Below are 18,719 nucleotides of genomic sequence, written 5' to 3'. Positions count from 1 at the left end.
ATAAAAACAATGGGAGAAGAGATTTGCAAATCTATCTCCAGATTAAGGCTAGTTTCCAAAATCGGAAAATAAATTACCAAACTAAACACCACAAAGTGAAAACTACAATAAGAAATGGGCAGAGGACATGATGATTCACCTTGTCCTGATTTGAGTTGTAGACTGTCACTTTATATTAGGTACGTCATCCACATACAAAATGAAATGTATTGTCTCCTCTAGGTCTACCTTATATCAACTGCTTACCCGAATGATGCACATGCAATGAAATGCCGGGACACCTGCACCTGATGCTTAGAGCAGAAATGTCCACAATAGGTAAACTGGAGAAGGAGCCTCCGTGACCATCGAAAGATGAATGGATAAAGAAGATGTGGTTTATGTATACAATGGAATATTACTCAGCCATTAGAAATGACAAATAACCACCATTTGCTTCAATGAAGATGGAACTGGAGCATATTATGGCTGAGTGAAATAAGTCAATCAGAGAAGGACAAATGTATGGACTCATTCATTTGAGGAATATAAATAATAGTGAAAGGGAATAGAAGGGAAGGGAGAAGAAATGTGTAGAAAATATCAGAAATGGAGTTAGAACATGGAAGACTCCTAACTCTAGGAAACGAACTAGGGGTGGTGGAAGGGGATGATGGAGGGGGGAAGGGGTGAATGGGTGAAGGGCACTGAAGGGGGCACTTGGCGGGATGAGCACTGGGTGTTATTTTGTATGTTGGCAAATTGAACACCAATAAAAATAAATTTATTATTTAAAAAATGCTGCAATAAACATAGGATGCATGTAAAAAAAAAAATAGACCAGACAATGCATCCTGAAGACAAGAGGAAAATGCTTTCTGCCCCGGACTGGAGGACCTACCAGTAAACGTAGCAAGAAAACTACATTAAAAAAAAAAAAAAGAAAAAGTGGTAACCTGGAAAGAAAATAATTAGTTTTCCTATGACAATGTCTTAATAGAGTCAATGAGTAAAAACGTCACATAAGAACTGGAAGAAATAACTCATGAGCTCAGCAAAAGAATCAGTATATAAAATCAGCAAATAGGGAACCCTGGGTGGCGCAGCAGTTTACCACATGCCTTTGGCCCAGGGCGCGATCCTGGAGACACAGGATCGAATCCCATGTTGGGCTTCCGGTGCATAGAGCCTGCTTCTCCCTCTGCCTATGTCTCTGCCTCTCTCTGTCTCTCTCTCTGTGTGACTATCTTAAGTAAATAAAAATTAAAAAAAAATTAAAAAAATAATAAAATCAGCAAATAAAATGAAGATATATTCCTACATAATAAATACAAATTACATGTACAAAATTAAAAAAAATAATCTCATTTCCACTAGCACCAAAAATAAATATTTAGGATTAAAATTTATCAACAAGATGAAATATCTCCAGAAAATGTCCTATACTGATGTATCTTTTGAAATGAACCAAGAAATTCAAAAATAACTGTCATTAGAACTTCATATAGTCAGAGAGTCATCTACACAAATTGCTATAGAATTGTGGTGCAACACTTGTGTTGGCTTTAAATACACGAATGTAAGTCTGTAGCTGGTCATATGGTCAGAGGACATGCAAATAGGGCCTTCCCTTCACTGATTAAACCAGCCCAGTCCGACCCTGCAGCTGGGAGAGGAGCCCCAGCCCCAGGAACCCCAGGTGACCCGATTCAGTGATCAGGACACAACACAGACAAATTACCATGGAGTCTGTGCTCAGCTGGGTTTTCCTTGTCGCTATTTTACAAGGTAATTCATAAAGAACCAGAGACCTTGAGTCTGTTAGTGAAGGTGAGTGAGCGAAAGAGGGGATGTGGGACAGTTGTTTGACCAGGATGTCTTGTGTCTGCAGGTGTCCAGGGTGAGGTGCAGCTGGTGGAGTCTGGGGGAGACCTGGTGAAGCCTGCAGGGTCCCTGAGACTGTCCTGTGTGGCCTCTGGATTCACCTTCAGCAGCTATGCCATGAGCTGGGTCCGACAGGCTCCTGGGAAGGGGCTGCAGTGGGTCGCATACATTAACAGTGGTGGAAGTAGCACAAGCTACGCAGACGCTGTGAAGGGCCGATTCACCATCTCCAGAGACAACGCCAAGAACACACTGTATCTGCAGATGAACAGCCTGAGAGCCGAGGACACGGCCGTGTATTACTGTGCGAAGGACACAGTGAGGCAAACTCAGTGTGAGCCCTGACACAAACCTCCCTGTAGAAGGGGATCAGGACCACCAGGGGGTGCACACTCCTCACCACTTGTGTCTTGAAGGCCCAGGAGCAGGTGCAGAGGCTGGTTCTGGGCAGGTTTCCTGTCAGGGACCAGGCTTCCTCTCCATGGAGCAGTTTCCCCCCAGGAGACCCTCTGAACACTTGATCATGTGTTTACCTATTCAGTCTCTTTCTTAGAGACCTAGAATTCAAATATAGAACTTGCACTTACTTGTAGTTAAATTCTCCTGACCCGAAATTTTAATCAATTACAAATAACTCAATTCACATCATCTGAACCTTTTAATGAGTCCTAGTGGTGATCACTGAGGATCACAGGACCCCAAGCTAACATGCTGTCTTGCACATTGTGGTATAGCAGAATCCCCAGTCAACACAAGAGTAAAGAGACATTCTACAAAAATGTTAATAACAGCCTGGGAGTGAGAGAGATTTCCCGCATGACATCATGACATGGTAGGGATGTGGACTCAGAGGTCATTCACACAAAGCACACACACACACACACGCACACAATCACAAGAGTATAACCATTCATCACCTTCACCTTCATGTCTGATGAGACCCAGGCAGGCCTCTCATCAGGTCATAAATGCCAGGATGGTGCCGGGGAAGGACACTGGCTCCGGGTGTGTGTTGTGGGTCAGTGGTGGGATGGGGTCCTGCTCCAAGAGGGGCTTGTGTGGTGTTAGTGTCCCAACTGCATCAAAAGAGGGAACTCCTGGGTTCCTGTTTGATTTCTTATCCTTTGGGTGCAGGAGAAGAATGAGCAAGGAATGACAGGGAGGTAACAGGCAGTAAAGACTGCACATGGCGTGAGGAATCATTTCACTAAACAAGCATCAAACTGGAAGGAAAAAAGAGAAACATGGTCATTCTCAGTAGACAGATGTCTGAATCATAGGGAAAGGAGATGAATAATATATGGAAGCAGCACGAAACTTTAAATAATAATACAAATAGGCCAAGATCCTTCTCAGGTCTCAGATGGAAGGTGTCCTCTCCCCAAGGTCACAATCTGGTTCTGAAGGTCATGTATACACCATGTGCTCAGACACCAGAAGCTTCTACTGGATCAATGAGGAACCTCAGTGTGATGAGTTGGATTGGAGAACTTTCCACCTGCAGGGAATAACTCATGGATCCTTCTGGTGCTGACGTCAGATCACTGTGTGTGACCTTTACCATGCCCATGTTGGAACCTAACGTCCATGAGATGGTGAAGGAGATGGAGCCTTAGGGGAACACTTAGGTAAGGAGGTGCAGCTTCATGATAGGATCAGGGCCCTTATAAACCAGGACTGGGAAAGTTCCCTGCACCCTGGCCCCATGTGAGGTGATGGGGAAAGGAAGGGGTAGGACGTGGATGCTCTCCAGAGACCACATCTGCCTGCACCTGGACCTCAGACATCCCAGATTCCAGATCTGTGAGAATGAGTGTCTGTTGTTTGATCGTCCCAGTCCATGTATGATGTTCCAGGAATTTTGTCCATTTTTTTCTTTGTTGAAATTGAATTTACCAATATTTACTACACACTCAGTGCTCATCATATCACGTCCCCTCCTTAACTTCGATCACCCAGTTCCCCGTCCCACACCCCCTCTCTTCCAGCGACCCTCAGGTTTTTTTCCCCCAGAGTTACGTGTCTCCCATGATTTGTCTTCCTTGTAATATTACCCCACTTAAGTTTCACTCCTTCCCTTATGGTCTCTTTCAATATTTCCTATACTCCACATATGGGTGAGACCATATCATTGCCTTTCTGTGATTAATTTCTCTCACTATAATAGCTCCTGTTCCATCCATGTTGAAAGAAATGCTATTTCATGTTATTCATCATTTCTGACAGGTGTGTAATATCCCATTGTATATATAAACCACATATTTTGTATATTTTTTTGGAATTCGATTTGCCTACATATAACAGCTAGTACTCATTCCGTCAATTGCCCCCCTCAGCTCCTGTCATCCAGGTACCCCAACCCACCAGCCAACTCCCCTTCCACTACTCCTTCCTTTTTTCCCCCATAGGTAGGAGTTTCTCATGTACTGTTACTGTCTGTGATAATTCTCACTCATTCTATCTCCTTTCCCCTTTGTTCCCTTGCACTATTTTTTGTACTTTGTATGTGTGAAACCATATAATGATTGTCCTTCACTGAATCACTTACTTCACTAAGCATAATCCCTTCCAGTTCCATCCACATTGAAGCAAATGGTGGTTATTCGTCATTTCTAATGGCTGAGTAATGTCCCATTGTATATATAAACCACATCTTCTCTAAACATTCATCTGTCGATGGACACCGAGGCTCATTCCACATCTTCTTTATCACTCTTCTGTAGAATGGAATCATGATTCCTCCCACAGTTTGGCTATTCTGGACATTGTTGCTGTGAATATTGGGGTGCAGGGGTACCTTAATTACATTAAATTTGCATTTTTGGGGTAAATAACATGTAATTCAATGGCTGTGTCCTAGGGTAGCTCTATTCTCACTTTTTCAGGACATTCCATTCTGTTTTCTGGAGTGGATGAACAAGCCTGCATTCCCACCAAAAGAAGAGAAACTTCCACTTTCTTAATATCCTCGCTTATATTTATTGCTTCCTGCCTTGTTACTTTATCCATTCTGAGTTGTGTAAGTGGGACCTTAGTGTGGTTTTCCTTTGTATTTCCCTGATGTCAAGTGTTCCTGCTGGATTTCCCATGGGTGGGGCAGGAAGAGAAGATGGGGTGTTGGAGATCAAGGAGCGAGCAGGTAACACTCAAGAATACTGTGTGATGACAAATTCCACTTAACAATTATGAGGGAACAAATGTGAAGGAGGACCTTCCACCTGCAGGGAATAACTCATGGATCCTTCGGGTGCTGATATAGCTAACTGTGTGTCATCATATCTACCATCCTCAGGTTGGAACCTCACATCTATGTGATGGAAGAAGGAGTTGGAACCTTAGGGGAACAATGAGGTCAGGAGATGGAGCCTCATGATGCGATCAGGAACCTGATCAGGAACCATCAGTACATGGAAAGCTCAATGCCCCCTGGCCCCATTTGAAAGGGGGAGAAAGGACATGCTAGGACATGGGCGCTCCAGACACCACATCTGCCTGCACCTGGACCTTAGACTTCCCAGACTCCAGAGCTGTGAGAATGAGCTTCTGTTGTTTAGTCCACTGAATCTGGGAATGTGGTGACATCACCCAGAAACACTTAAACAGGGTCTCACCTCTTATTTGTCCTATACTAGTCTGTTATCTAGTCATTTGCAAATATTTTCTCCCATTCTGTAGGTTGTCTTTGAATTTTGTTGACGGTATCTTTTGCTGTGCAAAAGCTTCTTATCTTGATGAAGTCCCAATAGTTCATTTTTGCTTTTGTTTCTCTTGCCTTAAATGGATGAATCTTGCAAGAAGTTACTGTGGCCAAGTTCAAAAAGGGTGTTGCCTGTGTTCTCTACGATTTTGATGGAATCTTGTCTCACATTTTGATCTTTCATCCATTTTTTGTTTGTCTTGTGTTTTGTGTAAGAGAATGATCTAGTTTCATTCTTCTGTACATGGCTGTCCAATTTTCCAAGCACCGTTTATTGAAGAGACTCTTGTTTTTTCCAGTGGATAGTCTTTCCTGCTTTGTCGAATATTAGTTGACCATAGAGTTCAGTGTCCACTTCTGGTTCTCCATTCTGTGCAATTGATCAATGTGTCTGTTTTTGTGCCACTACCAGAATGTCTTGATGATCACAGCTTTGTAGTAGAACTTGGAATCCAGCATTCTGATGCCCCAGTTCTGGTTTTCCTTTCAGTATTACCATGGCTTTTTGGAGTTTTTTCTGATTCCACACAAACCTTAAGTTGATTTGTTCCAACCCTCTGAAGAATGTCTGAGGTATTTTATAGGAATTGCATTGAACGTGTAAATTGCCCTGGGTAGCTTTGACATTTTCACAAAATTAATTCTTCCAATCCATGAGTATGGAATATTCATCAATATTCTTGTTTCTTCCTCAATTTCTTTCAGAAGTGTTCCATAGTTTTTAGGGTATAGAAACTGTACCTCTTTGGTTAGGGTTAATCCCGGGTATCTTATGCTTTTGGGTGCAATTTAAGATTTTTTTTCATGCCTTAACATTTCTTTCTTTTATCTCATTGCTAGTGTACGGTAATGGAAGTGATTTCTGGGCATTTATTTTGTATCCTGCCACACTGCTGAATTTCTGTATGAGTTCAATCAACCTTGGGGTGGAGTCTTTTGAGTTTTCTAGATACAGTGTCATGTAATCTGCGAAGACAGAGGTTTTGACTTCTTTATTTTTTCTTTTTTGGTTTCGACTTCTTGTTTGCCAATATGAATGCCTTTTGTTTCTTTTTGTTGCCTTATTGCTGAGGCTAGGACTTCTAGTACTATGTTGAATAACAGTGGTGAGAGTGTATATCCCTGTCTTGTTTCTGATCTTAGGGGAAAGGCTCCCAGTGTTTCCCCATTGAGAATGATATTTGCTGTGGGCTTTTCGTAGATGGCTTTCAAGATGCTGAAGTATGTTCCCCTTATCCCTACGCACTGAAGAGTTTTGATCAGGAATGGATCCTGTATTTTGTCAAATGATTTCTCTGTTTGTATTGAGAAGATCCTATGGTTCTTGTCTTTTTTTTCTTGTTGATATGATCTATCATATTCATTGCTTTACGAGTGTTGAACCAGCCTTGCATCCCAGGTATAAATCCCATTGGTCATGGTGAATTATTTTGTTAATATTCTCTTGTGTCCTATTGGCCAGTGTCTTGTTGAGAATTTTTGCATCTGCGTTCATCAGGGTTATTGGTCTATAATTCTCCATTTTGGTGGAGTCTTTGTCTAGTTTTGGATTTAAGGTGATTCTGGCCTCATTAAAAGAGTTTGGAAGTATTCTGTCCCTTTCTATCTTCCAGAACAGCTTTAGTAAATACGTATGGCTTCTTCTTTAAATGTTTGATAGACTTCCCTGGGAAGCCATCTGAACCTGGATTTTTGTGTCTTGGGAGATTTTAGATGACTGCTTCAATTTCCTCCTTGGTTATTTGCCAGTTCGGGTTTTCTATTTCTTCGCATTCCAGTTTTGCTCATTTGTGGTTTTCCAGAAAAGCATCCATTTCTTCTGGATTGCCTAATTTATTGGCATAGAAGTGGTCCTAATATGTTTTTAAAATCGTTTGTATTTCCTTCCTATTGTTTGTGAGCTATTGGGACATCATCAAGATAAAAAGCTATGCACAGCATAATAGTCAACAAAACTCAAAGCCAACCTAAAGAATGGGAGAAGATATTTGTAAATGACCTATCGGGTGAAGGGCTAATATACAATATCTTTTAAAAAAGTTATCTAGGTTAGTTGCTGGTATGAGGTGAGTTGAGAACCCTTACTCCTCCATGATCTTGCTCCCAACATTGTATGTATGTATGTATGTATGTATGTATGTATTTATAGACAAAGTGACAAAATAGTTTGAGGGTAACAGAAAATCTCAAGATTCTTCAATGAGCACAAAGCCTGACCAGGGGCTTGATCCAAGGAACTTGTATCATCGTCTCAGCAGAAATCAAGAATCAATGGTTAACTGAATGTTTCCCCATGGGCAACATCCTTGGGCCAATTTTTTTAAGAGTGCATTTATTTATTCATGAGAGACACACAGAGACAGAGACATAGGTAGAGGGAGGAGAAGCAGACTCCATGCAGCGTGCCTGATGCTGGACTTGTCCCCAGTACTCAGATATCATGCCCTGACCCAAAGACACACACTCAACCACTGAGGTACCCAGGTTTACTGCCGCAATATTTTAAACAAAGAATTTTTTCTTCCCTGAGAGACATACAGCGAGAGACAGAGACAGAGGCAGAGGGAAGAGCAGGCTCCATGCAGGGAGTCCAATGTGGGATTCGATCCTGGGACTCCAGGGTCATGCCCTGGACCTAAGGCAGGCACCAAACTGCTGAGACACCCAGGGATCCCTACCAAGTGATTTTAAACCAGAATCAATACCTATTCTTCTGAAGCTATTCAAATAATAGAAATTGAAGGAAAACTTCCAGACTCATTCTCTGATGTCAGCATTACATTGACCCCCAAACTAAAGACCCAGCTACTAAGGAGAATTACAAACAATTGTATTGATAAATATGGATGCAAAAGTCTTACCAAGTTCCTAACACTAAGATCCAACACTACAAAAATACTAACCAGAGAGGAAAAGGATCTATAGTCTCAAACTTCTAGAACACTTATGAAAGAAATTGAGGAAGACACACATAGATTGAAAACATTCTATTCTCATGGATTGGAGTTATAAGTATTGATAAAATATCTATGCTACCAAGAGCAATTGACACATTCAATGAAAACCCTATCAAAATACCATGAACTTTGTTCTAGGAAATAGAAGAAACAATCCTAAAACTTGTAAGGAACCAGGAACGATTCTGACAAGACAAGACAATGTTGAAAACAACCCAAAGCAGAAGGTATCACAATTGTGGAGTTCAAAGTTGTGATCCTCAAGATGGTATAATTTTGTCAGTAAAAGAGGCACATAGGCCAATGGAATAGAGTAGAGAATGCAGAAATGGAAACACAACTCTACAGTCATATTGTCTTTGACAAAGCACAAAAAAAAGTATCCACTGGAAAAGGACAATCTTTTCAACAGGTGGGGTTGTGAATATTGGGCAGTCACAAGTAAAAACATGAACCTGGGCCACATTCTTACAAGTGACACAGAGATAAAAATCAGAGTAAATGAAAGTCCTAATTGTGAAGCAGGAAACCATCAATATCCTAGAGATTATGTGAACTCAGGCACAACAGTTTCTTGCTACTCAAGTTTCTAGGGGGAAGGAAAAAAAAAACCAAAGATAAACTATATGGATTCCATCAAGGAAAGAGCATTTGTACAGCTATGGAAACACTCAACATAATTTAAAGACAACCTATAAGATGGGAGAAAATATTTGCAAATTGATCATCAGATTAAGGCTGGTTTCCAAAATATACAGCACAATTATCAACCTAAACAACCCAAAATGAAAAACCCAATCAGAAATTGGCAGAAGACATAAATAGACACCCTGTCCTGATATGAAATCCCACCTCACATCATATATTATGTAGCCCATGCACATGCACAATGAAATTCATTGTCTCCTGAAGGTCTGCCTTTTACAAACTCCATGATTAGACCAGACAATGAATCCAACAGAAAAAAGGGAAAAAATTTTCTGTCCCACTGGAAGGCCTACCAGAGAAATGGCAGAAAAAATGAATGTGAGGCAGGGCAAGATGACAGAGGAGTAGGGGTCCTCAACTCACCTGGCCCCATCAAATACCTAGATAAGTTACAAACCATCCTGAACACCTACAAATTCGACCTGAGACTTAAAGAGAGATTGGCCAGAACACTACAGAGAAAAGGGTTTTCACTTCTAACAATGTAGGAAGGCAGAAATAATAAAATAAAAAAAAACAACTAGGGGAGGAGCACCGTGATGAGCCCATGTAAGGCCCACAGCTAAAGCCTCCAGGACATGAAAGTCCAGCCCTGGAGAAGCTGGAACATTATATATCCGCCTTGTGTCTTCCCAGACAGAAAAGTGATTACCAGTAAAATTGGGCAAAATCGCAGGAGGGGCATTGAAGCATCCAGTTCCCAGTGTCACTAGTAGAGGAAGTGAGTCCAGGGGCAAGCACAACAAATGTGGGATCTCAGTAAAGGGCTGAAACGCGCACCCAGGAGGGAATGTAGGAGAAGCCCGTCTATCCAGGGGCTGGGAGTGGGATCTCAAGAAGGAGCTGTCTGTGTCCCGCTGTCTTCGGGAACCTTGATCCCTGGGAGCACCATTCCAGCAGCCAGGGCCCTGGATCCCAGGGCACAGAGTGGATACAGACCAGGATCCTGGACATCCCCTGGAAGAGATGGAGGTGGGGAGGGCACAGGACAGGGAAGACTCTCATGCCACTGGAGGCCCTGCAAGCTGTGCAGACCTGCACCCACAGGCCAGGCTGTGAGCATCTAGGCCAGTGCAGACTGGGAGATTGTGGTAGTTACTGAGGGGAGCTGATTCCAGGGTTCGAGAACTGGCTGCCACCGTGCTGCTATTCCTCCTTGTTTCACCTTGTGCCTGGGAGAGAAGGGCTTCCAGAGAACAAAGGACTCACACGGTAAACAGCTCCCACTATGCCCAGCACCCAGGAAGGGTGAAAGGAGGGAAAATGAGTGGGAAACATCAGTGAGGTTGACAAACCATGAGAGACTCCTAACTCTGGGAAACGAACAAGGGCTAGTGGAAGAGGAAGTGAGTGGGTGCTTTTGGTGAATTGGTGATGGGCACTGACAGGGACACTGATGGGATGAACACTGGGTGCTTTTATAGGTCGGATTCAAACTTCAATAAAAATATATAATAAGGGCAGCCCTGATGTTTCAGAATTTTATAGCTGCCTTCAGCTCAGGGTGTGATCCTGGAGACCCGGGATCAAGTTCCACATTGGGTTCCCTGCACGGACCCTGCTTTTCCCTTTGCCTGTGTCTGTGCTTCTCTCTCTCTTTGTCTGTCATGAATAAATAAATTATATATATAGATATAGATATAGATAGATATGGATATAGATATATCATATATGTATCATATATATACATACATATATTATGTACATATATATAATGCTGATAAAATAACATCTTATTGAAGAAGAAATGGGTCAATGAAGAAAAAAGGAGGGAGGGGCAAGATGGCGGAAGAGTAGGGTCCCCAAATCACCTTTCCTCACCAAATTACCTAGATAACCTTCAAATCATCCTGAAAATGTATGAATTAGGCTTGAGATTTAAAGAGAGACCAGCTGGAATGCTACAGTGAGAAGAGTTCATGCTTCTATCAAGGTAGGAAGACGGGGGAAAAGAAATAATGAAACAAAAGGCATACAAGGGGGAGGGGCCATGCGAGCAGCCAGGGTAAGGCTGGGGTGACTGCCCCCAGGACAGGAGAGCTCCTTCCCAGAGAAGCAGGAGCTTCACCAATCTTCCCGGGGGGATAGGCGCCCCCAGGGAGTTAGAGCAGGATGCAGGAGGGCGGGGATGCCTTCGGGCTCCCTGGGACACTAACAGACACTTGCTCACCCAGGAGAGTGCACCAAGATCCCTAAGGGCTGCAGCGCGCATGCATTGACCCGGGAGCAGATCAAGGGGCTCGGGCAGTGGCTCTGTACGGAGGGGGCTGCGTGGCCCCAGGAGCAGCTCAGTGGCGGTGTCTCCAGAAGAGGAGGAGGCTCCATGCGGAGGGGGCTGCATGGCTCTGGGAGTAGCTCAGAGGGGTTCGGGTGGCAGCTCCATGGAGGGGGCTATGCAGACGGGAGCATGAATCCAACAGTGCAGGTCCCAGAGCACAGGGCGCTGGGACACAGCCCAGGACCCAGCCTCCCCCAGGACAGGCAGAGTCCGGGAGGGCCCAGGACAGCAAGGACGCTACTGCCCCGAGCTGAGCAGATCAGCGGCCCCGCCCCAGAGCCTCCAGGCCCTGCAGATGGAGAGCTCTGTAGTTACTGTGGGGGCTGAATCCAGATTTCCAGAGCTGACCTCTGCCACTGGGGCTGTTCTTCCTGGGGCCTCACAGGGTAAACAACCCCCACTGAACCCTGCACCAGGCAGGGGGAAGAGCAGCTCCTCCAAGTGCTAACACATGGAAATCAGCACAACAGGCCACTCCCCCAGAAGACCAGATAGACGGACAAGTTGAAGGGGAAGTCAAGGGACTTAAAGACTTAAAGTATACAGAAACATAAGATACTCCCCCGTGTTTGTTTATTTAATTCTGATTGCTTCCCCCATCCTATTTTCCCTTTCTTTTTCTTTCTCTTTTTCTTCTCTTTTTTCCTTTTTTTCTTCCTTTTTTCTCTTTCTCTTTTCTTTCCTTCTTTCTCTCCTCTCTTTTTCTCTTTTTCCCAATACAACTTGCTTTTGGCGACTCTGCACTGAGCAAAATGACTAGAAGGAAAACCTCACCTCAAAAGAAAGAATCAGAAACAGTCCTCTCTCCCACAAAGTTACAAAATCTCGATTACAATTCAATGTCAGAAAGCCAATTCAGAAGCACTATTATACAGCTACTGGTGGCTCTAGAAAAAAACATGAAGGACTCAAGAGATTTCATGACTGCAGAATTTAGATCGAATCAGGCAGAAATTAAAAATCAATTGAATGAGATGCAATCCAAACTAGAAATACTAACGATGAGGGTTAACGAGGTGAAAGAATGAGTGAGTGATATAGAAGACAATATGATGGCAAAGAGGGAAACTGAGGAAAAAAGAGACAGACAATTAAAAGACCAGGGAGACAGATTAAGGGAAATAAACGAAAGCCTGAGGAAGAAAAACACATTTAATTGGGGTTCCCGAGGGCGCCAAAAGGGACAGAGGACCAGAATATGTATTTGAACAAATCATAGCTGAAAACTTTCCTAATCTGGGAAAGGAAACAGGCATTCTGATCCAGGAAATAGAGAGATCCTCCCTTAAAATCAATAAAAAGCATTCAAAACCTCGACACTTAATAGTGAAACTTGCAAATTCCAAAGATAAAGAGAAAGTCCTTAAAGCAGCAAGACACAAGAAATCCCTGAATTTTATGGGGAGGAGTATTAGGGTAACAGCAGAACTCTCCACAGCGGCCTGGCACCACAAAGGGCTGAAAGGATATATTCACGGTCCTAAAGGAGAACATGCAACCAAGAATACTTTATCCAGCAAGGCTCTCATTCAAAATGGAAGGAGAGATAAAGATCTTCCAAGACAGACAGGAACTGAAAAAATATGTGACCTCCAAACCAGCTCTGCAAGAAATTTTAAGGGGGACTCTTAAAATTCACCTTTAAGAAGAATTTCAGTGGAATAATCCACAAAAACAAGGACTGAATAGATATCATGATGACACTAAACTCATATCTGTCAATAGTAACACTGAACGTCAACGGGTTAATGACCCCATCAAAAGGCGCAGGGTTTCAGACTGGATAAAAAAGCAGAACCCATCTATTTTCTGTCTACAAGAGACTCATTTTAGACAGAAGGACACCTACAACCTGAAAATAAAAGGTTGGAGAACCATTTACCATTCAAATGGTCCTCAAAAGAAAGCAGGGGTAGCCATCCTTAGATCAGATAAACTAAAATTTACCCTGAAGACTGTAGTGAGAGATGAAGAGGGACACTATCTCATACTTAAAGGATCTATCCAACAAGAGGCCTTAACAATCCTCAATATATATGCTGCAAATGTGTGAGCTGCCAAATATTTAAACCAATTAATAACCAAAGTGAAGAAATACTTAGATAATAGTACACTTATACTTGGTGACTTCAATCTAGCTCTTTCTACCCTTGATAGGTCTTCTAAGCACAACATCTCCAAAGAAACGAGAGCTTTAAGTGATACACTGGGCCAGATGGATTTCACAGATATCTACAGAACTTTACATCAAAACTCAACTGAATACACATTCTTCTCAAGGGCACATGGAACTTTCTCCAGAATAGATCACATAATGGGTCAAAATCGGGTCTGAACCGATACCAAAAGATTGGGATCATCCCCTGCATATTCTCAGACCAGAATGCCTTGAAATTAGAACTAAATCACAACGACAAGTGTGGAAGGACCTCAAACACGTGGAGGTGAAGGACCATCCTGCTAAAAGATGAAAGGGTCAACCCGGAAATTAAGGAAGAATTAAAAAGATTCATGGAAACTAATGAGAATGAAGATAAAACCTTTCAAAATCTTTGGGATGCAGCAAAAGCAGTCCTAAGGGGGAAAAACATCACAATACAAGCATCCATTCAAAAACTGGAAAGATCTCAAATACAAAAACTGACCTTACACCTAAAGAAGCTAGAGAAAAAACAGCAGATGGACCCTACACTCAGCAGAAGAAGAGAGTTAATTAAGATTCAACGAAATCAATGAAATCGAGACCAGAAGAACCGTGGAACAGATCAACAGAACCAGGAGTTGGTTCTTTGAAAGAATTAATAAGATAGATAAACCATTAGCCAACCTCATTGAAAAGAAGAAAGAAAAGACTCAAATTAATAAAATCATGAATGAGAAAGGAGAGATCACTACCAATACCAAGGAAACACAAACGATTTTAAAAACATATTATGAGCAGCTATACGCCAATAAATGAGGCAGTCTAGAAGAAATGGACACATTCCTGCAAAGCCACAAACTACCAAAACTGGAACAGGAAGAAATAGAAAACCTGAACAGGCCAATAACCAGGGAGGAAATTGAAGCAGTCATCAAAAACCTCCCAAGACACAAGAGTCCAGGGTCAGATGGCTTCCCAGGGGAATTCTATGAAACGTTTAGAGAAGAAACCATACCTATTCTACTCAAGCTGTTTCAAAAGATAGAAAGAGATGGAGTACTTCCAAATTCGTTCTATGAGGCCAGCATCGCCTTAATTCCAAAACCAGGCAAAGACCCAACCAAAAAGGAGAATTACAGACCAATATCCCTGATGAACTTGGATGCAAAAATTCTCAACAAGGTACTAGCAGATAGGATTCAGCAATACTTTAAGAAAATTATTCACCATGACCAAGTAGGATTTATCCCCGGGTCACAAGCCTGGTTCAACACTCATAAAGCAATCAATGTGATTCATCATGTCATCAAGAGAAACACCAACAACCATATGATCCTCTCATTAGATGCAGAGAAAGCATTTGACAAAATACAGCACCCATTCCTGATCAAAACTCTTCAGAGTGTAGGGATAGAGGGAACTTTCCTAGACATCTTAAAAGCCATCTACAAAAAGCCCACAGCAAATATCATTCTCAATGGGGAAGCACTGGGAGCCTTTCCCCTAATATCAGGAATAAGACAGGGATGTCCACTCTCACCACTGCTATTCAACATAGTATTGGAAGGCTAGCCTCAGCAATCAGACAACAAAAAGACATTAAACGCATTCAAATTGGAAAAGAAGAAGTCAAACTCTCCCTCTTCACCAATGACATGATACTCTACATAGAAAACCCAAAAGCCTCTACTCCAAGATTGCTAGAACTCATACAGCAATTTGGTAGCATGGCAGGTTACAAAATCAATGCCCAGAAATCAATGGCATGTCTATACACTAACAATCAGGCTGAAGAAAGAGAAATTAAAGAGTCAATCCCATTTACAATTGCACCCAAAAGCATAAGATACCTAGGAATAAACCTAACCATACAGGCAAAGGGCCTATACCCTAAAAACTATAGAACACTTCTGAAAGAAATTGAGGAAGACACAAAGAGATGGAAAAATAGTCCATGCTCATAGATTGGCAGAATTAATATTGTGAAAATGTCAATGTTACCCAGGGCAATTTACACGTTTAATGCAATCCCTATCAAAATACCATGGACTTTCTTCAGAGAGTTAGAACAAATTATTTTAAGATTTGTGTGGAATCAGAAAAGACCCCGAATAGCCAGGGGAATTTTAAAAAAGAAAAACATATCTGGGGGCATCACAATGCCAGATTTCAGGTTGTACTACAAATCTGTGGTCATCAAGACAGTGTGGTACTGGCACAAAAACAGACACATAAATCAATGGAACAGAATAGAGAATCCAGAAGTAGACCCTGAACTTTATTTTCAACTAATATTCGATAAAGGAGGAAAGACTATCCATTGGAAGAAAGACAGTCTCTTCAATAAATGGTGCTGGGAAAATTGGACATCCACATGAAGAAGAATACTCATCATTTGCTTCAACATGGTTGGAACTGGAGGGTATTATGCTGAGTGAAGTAAGTCAATCGGAGAAGGACAAACATTGTATGTTCTCATTCATTTGATGAATATAAATAATATTGAAAGGGAATAGAAGGGAAGGGAGAAGAAATGTGTGGGAAATATCAGAAAGGGAGACAGAACATAAAGACTCCTAACTCTGGGAAACGAGCTAGGGGTGGTGGAAGGGGAGGAGGACGGGGGGTGGGGGTGAGTGGGTGACAGCACTGAGGGGGACACTTGATGGTATGAGCACTGGGTGTTATTCTGTATGTTGATAAATTGAACACCAATGCAAATTATTTTATTAAAATATAAAAAAAGCCAAAAAAAAATAGCTACCCTGGGAAGGAGCTTCGAGGTCCATTAAAAGGTGAATGGATAAAGAAACTGTGGCTTATGTATACAATGGAATATTACTCAGCCATTAGAAACGACAAATCCCCACCATTTGCTTCCACGTGGATGGATCTGGAGGGTATTGTGCTGAGTGAAATAAGTCAATTGGAGAAGGACAAACATTATATGGTGTCATTCATTTGGGGAATATAAAAATATTGAAAGGGAATAAAGGGGAAAGGAGAAAAAAGAGTGGGAAATATCAGAAAGGGAGCCGGAACATGAAAGACTCCTAAATCTGGGAAACGAACTAGGGGTGGTGGAAGGGGAGGTCGGCATGGGGTTGGAGGTGACTGGGTCATGGGCACTGAGGGGGACACTTGACAGAATAAGCACTGGGAGTTATACTATATATTTGTAAATCAAACCCCACTAAAAAGTATACAGAAAAAGAGAATCCTCTACCTAGATTTATCCCAGAAAAAGAGAAAGACCCCTAATAAATAATATAGAAATCCATCTGGGGATCCCTGGGTGGCGCAGTGGTTTGGCGCCTGCCTTTGGCCCAGGGCGCGATCCTGGAGACCCGGGATCGAATCCCACGTCGGGCTCCCGGTGCATGGAGTCTGCTTCTCCCTCTGCCTGTGTCTCTGCCCCACTCTCTCTCTCTGTGACTATCATAAATTAAAAAAAATTTTAAAAAAGTCCATCTGAAGCTCTTATTATTTTTGATGACACATTTTCTATTGTGGTTAAGAGTCCCTTTTGTATTTTGGATAATAACCCCATTTCAGTATATAGTTGAACACACTGACTCCCATTTCATAATCTATCTTCTTGCTCTGTTACTATTTCTCCTAGCAGTTTTGCCTTCGATATAGCCCTACTCATCTCCTTGCTTTCTGCCTCTGATGTTGCTTTTATAACAAAGAAATCAGAGCCAAGCACATGTCATGAAGTTTTCCCCTTTTTATTTTTCCATCTACATCTTTTAGTGTTGGGGCTTCTATTTAAAGCTTTAATCCACTTTTAAAGATTTTATTTATTTATTCATGAGAGACACACACACATACAGAGAGAGAGAGAGAGAGAGAGATTGGCAGAGACACAGGCAGAGGGAGAAGCAGGCTCCATACAGGAAGCCTGATATGGGACTCGATCCTGGGACTCAAGGATCACGCCCTGGGCTGAAGGCAGGCGCCAAACCTCTGAGCCACCCATGGATCCCGACCTTTAATCCATTTTCCCATTTCCATTTTATATTTAGATTTAGATAAATTTTTGTCCATCTATCTGGATGATGTAAAATAAGGACCAAGTGTTATTATTTTGCATGTGGCTGTCCAACACCATTTGCCATAGTGACAGCCCTTTCTCCACTGTGTACTCTTAGATAACCTGTGGAAGATTTGCTGACTGTTTATGGACACATTTACTTAAGATCTCCATCATGTGCTTCATTATCTACAAATTTGATGTTAGGCCAGCCACACAATGATGTATTAATTCTGCTCTATAGTATATTTATATAGAGCAAAATGTCATGCCTGAAAATTGGTCTTCCTTCCCATAGTTGCATGATTACTATCATGTGATTTGTGTTACCATATGAATATACTATCCTTCTGTTATGGAAAAACTGGTGCTTTGATTAATTTAATTAACTTTAAAATTATTAAAACAGAAAAAAAGGTACTAAACAAATACAACAAAGACATGAGTTTGAGTTATTTATATGGGAAAGATAAGTAAAATTTAAAATTTATAGGTAGTCTGGAAAACTGATAAGCCTGTAATAAATACTATCAGAGTAAAATACAAGATACTACTGACACCAAAATCATGAAAAGAACCATTAATAAAATATTAGGATAATTATAGAGCAAAATTTGAATAACTAAGGCAAATTGCAAAACATCTAGAATCACCAATCAACTAAGATGGTTTCATGAAAAAATTAAAAAATGAATAAAATGAAACAAATAAGAAGAGTGAACCCAAAATCAAAAAAATTCTGACTCAAAAGAGACAAGAAACCAAAATAACAGAACAAAGGGGAAAAAAACTCTGAGATCAAATGGCTTTATCTATTAATTTTTCCAAGTATTTAAAGAAGAATTAATGCCGAAACATGTTGATCTCTTCAAAATCTAATGAGAAAGGAACATGCCCAAATCTTGGTAGGAGGCCAGCATGACCCTGACACTAAAGTCAGACAAGGACTCTATGAGAAAGGAAACTACAGTCCAATTTTTCAGATGAACATAAATGCAAAAATCCTAGCATTCAAATCCAACAGCACATGGAATGGA

At 41.6% G+C, this 18,719-nt stretch overlaps 1 gene segment (V, D, J or C); it reads left to right on the top strand.

Moving 5' to 3' along the window:
* Positions 1-1,643: 1,643 nt before the first annotated feature.
* On the top strand, positions 1,644-2,223 carry LOC144321276 (immunoglobulin heavy variable 3-23-like). The segment is given in 2 exon segments: positions 1,644-1,767; positions 1,871-2,223. Coding segments are annotated over 2 exon segments (384 nt in total).
* Positions 2,224-18,719: the final 16,496 nt, after the last annotated feature.

Source organism: Canis aureus, chromosome 9 (assembly GCF_053574225.1).
Source record: "Canis aureus isolate CA01 chromosome 9, VMU_Caureus_v.1.0, whole genome shotgun sequence".
In the NCBI taxonomy this organism is placed as follows: Eukaryota; Metazoa; Chordata; class Mammalia; order Carnivora; family Canidae; genus Canis; species Canis aureus.
Note: the sequence above shows the minus strand (reverse complement) of the source record. Positions and strands in the feature narration are given on the sequence as shown.